Genomic DNA, 2,722 nt, shown 5'->3' with positions numbered 1-2,722 from the left:
CTATACTGTTCTTCAGTTCGTTCGAATCTCGAATATTGTTCACTAATTTAGATAAACAATACGTCTAAAAAAATTATAATATTGCATCTGTACAAAACAATTTTTTACAATTACAAATTTTTTTTTAATTTTTCAATTATATCTTAAATTGTCCAGCAAATCTATTAATGATTGCAGGTAATAGTTCTTCTTTAGATACTATCTAGTTAGGTTTATTATTATATTATCTTACAGTAAATAATTTTATTATATTTTATTAATCATCTAAATACTTTTATTATTATTGCTCATAATAATTTATATGTATTAATTTTTGTATATTTCTCTTTGTGTACCTATTTTATTATCAATTGTAATATTTTGCTAGTGTAATTTAAATCATATTGTAAAATAGAACTTCATCCGTTTAATTATTATATATAAAGGAATAGGACAAAACAATTATTTAGGTATTTTTATTAATTTTTCAACAAGTAGGTATATAAATTATCGAAACAAAATAACAGTAATAAACACAGTACACACTAATACACTTAAACTAGTAATAATTACAATTTAATAACTTACATTTGATAAATTATAATAGATTTAAGGTAATTTAATGAAGTAACAGTCGCAGTTTTGCCTGTTTAGGAAGGAGTGATGGTTGTAAAGTGTCTATAAAATTATCGTATAAATTAAAAAACAGTCGATTGTACAGTAAAATAAAAAACTATATACTATATATTGTAGTTCTGCAAGTTCTGGTTACTTCATTTTATATTTTACAATATTGCATTTTACACAATAATCAAGGCACTAACATAACGATAAAAGATTGTATAAAATACACAAATCACAGGTATAATAATAATAAAAATAAAAAATAGTATTACTCCAAACATGGTATTATAACCATTTTCCGCCGAACCTAAATTAAATAATAGATATAATTTAATTAGTTATTTAAAAAAATATAACATTTAATGTTATATTGGTGTTTTCTTACGTGTGTTATTATAGTGATAGTTAAGATTCTAAATTGATATAGATATACAATATAGTTCAAAACATTATCTTCAAAATATCGTTTTTATTTTTTTTATATCACTTAAACGAAAAACTTTGATATTGTTTCAAAATCCAATATTTTTGTGTTTTTCAAACTTAATATTATCTTTTTTTGTGGTTCGAATATCGAAAAAGTTAAAATAGAATTTCACAGACAATGTTCACTTTCCATGTGTTGAAAATTTATTTTATTAGTTATGACTGTAACCTCCTCGGCATTTTCACGTGCAAAATAGTTTTTGCTATGTTTTCATTTGTAAAACGGAGACAACACATGTGGTGTAGCGTCATAATACCAATAATTAATAATGTTATAGTTTTTGTTATAATTCCGCCTCTGGTTATAACTATAGGTTTATTTTATTTGTGTATCATACAAAGAGTGATTAACGAAGTATGCATTATTCAAATTCTGATTTTTGGAATTTTAGATTCACACAAGATTTAGAACTCGTATGCAAAAATAATAATGATATGCGACTATTATAATAGATATATAAATGATATTACCGTTTACGTTAACCATCGCAACGAAAGATTTTCGTCCAAGATAATTGGACGCCATGCACTTATATTGACCGCCGTCCGTTCTTTCCACTTTAGATATAATCAATGTATTATTTTGAAATACCTGCAGACAGTATTTATATTATGGATTAATGTTATAATCGACACTACAATAAATTGAAATGTATTATACTAAATATTAAAAAGTAAAATGAATGATAAAAGTCAACTATGTACTAATAATAGGTTAAATACGTAATAAAAAAAAGAACCGGGGAAGTAGCTCAGCTCTCTAAATATATTGTTAATATCCAATAGGTAATGAGTGATGTTCATAATAATACTATGATATATAATATATTATATTATATTATATTTTATTGAAATATTGATAATGGGTACCTATGCATATGTAACTTTCAAAGTTAATTTTAAATCATTGAATGTTTAATAAACATTGTTTATACATTTTTAACTTTATTTAACCTACTCCATTGAATTTATAACCAATATCAACATTTCAACTTTAAATGAAAAAAAAATTGAATTTTTATGTATTTATGATATTTTTAAATCGCTATAAGAACGACTTCCCTGAAACCTTTTATTAAAAAGTAAAAATCTTTGATCAAAATTTTCAGGAAGCATGTTGTGCTCTTGCCGTATAAACAAAAACGCTCTATTTTTATATTATGAACAGCAGTAGGTTAGAAGTGGGCCACTGTAAGGGATTGTATTAAATTTGACATAATACCATTGTATAATAAAAACAATTCTGAGCGATGTCGGTCAAACAGTCTATGAAGTTACAAAGGACATTTGATGATATTATTGTGAAAATATTAATTAAATATAACCTTTTTACCTTTGGAACCTTGTTCGAAATTCTCAATTCTTAGATATAAAAGTTGAACATTTTATACAAGTTTTACTGTTATTTTTAATTTTTTTAATTTTATAAATATTGTCAAAAATCGAACTTTAAATGCTTATAAAAAAAAAATCTGACTAAGAATTTTAATATTTTTCAACTGCTATTACGATTTTATTATTATTATTATTATTATTATTGTTTTTAACAAGATGTACCTATCGATTAGTATACATTTATTAGTTTTTAATCAAAATATAAAAAAAAACCCGAATTCGCGGAAATGCATAATTT

The 2,722-nt window shown here is 23.4% G+C and overlaps 1 protein-coding gene across 4 annotated transcripts in view; it reads right to left on the bottom strand.

Moving 5' to 3' along the window:
* Nucleotides 1-440: 440 nt before the first annotated feature.
* The window catches only part of LOC100572000 (peroxidasin homolog), a 177,104-nt gene continuing 174,822 nt past the window's right edge, over nucleotides 441-2,722 (bottom strand). For all 4 annotated transcript variants that reach the window (XM_029490890.1, XM_029490892.1, XM_029490893.1 and 1 more), the window contains 2 exons: nucleotides 1,561-1,681; nucleotides 441-910 (listed from right to left, as the gene is read on the bottom strand). In XM_029490890.1, the coding sequence (XP_029346750.1) occupies nucleotides 780-910; nucleotides 1,561-1,681 (252 nt within the window). In that variant the 3' untranslated portion in view covers nucleotides 441-779. The remainder of the gene's footprint in view (nucleotides 911-1,560; nucleotides 1,682-2,722) is intronic.

Source organism: Acyrthosiphon pisum, chromosome A2, assembly GCF_005508785.2.
Source record: "Acyrthosiphon pisum isolate AL4f chromosome A2, pea_aphid_22Mar2018_4r6ur, whole genome shotgun sequence".
In the NCBI taxonomy this organism is placed as follows: Eukaryota; Metazoa; Arthropoda; class Insecta; order Hemiptera; family Aphididae; genus Acyrthosiphon; species Acyrthosiphon pisum.
This window is presented reverse-complemented; position numbering and strand designations above follow the sequence as displayed.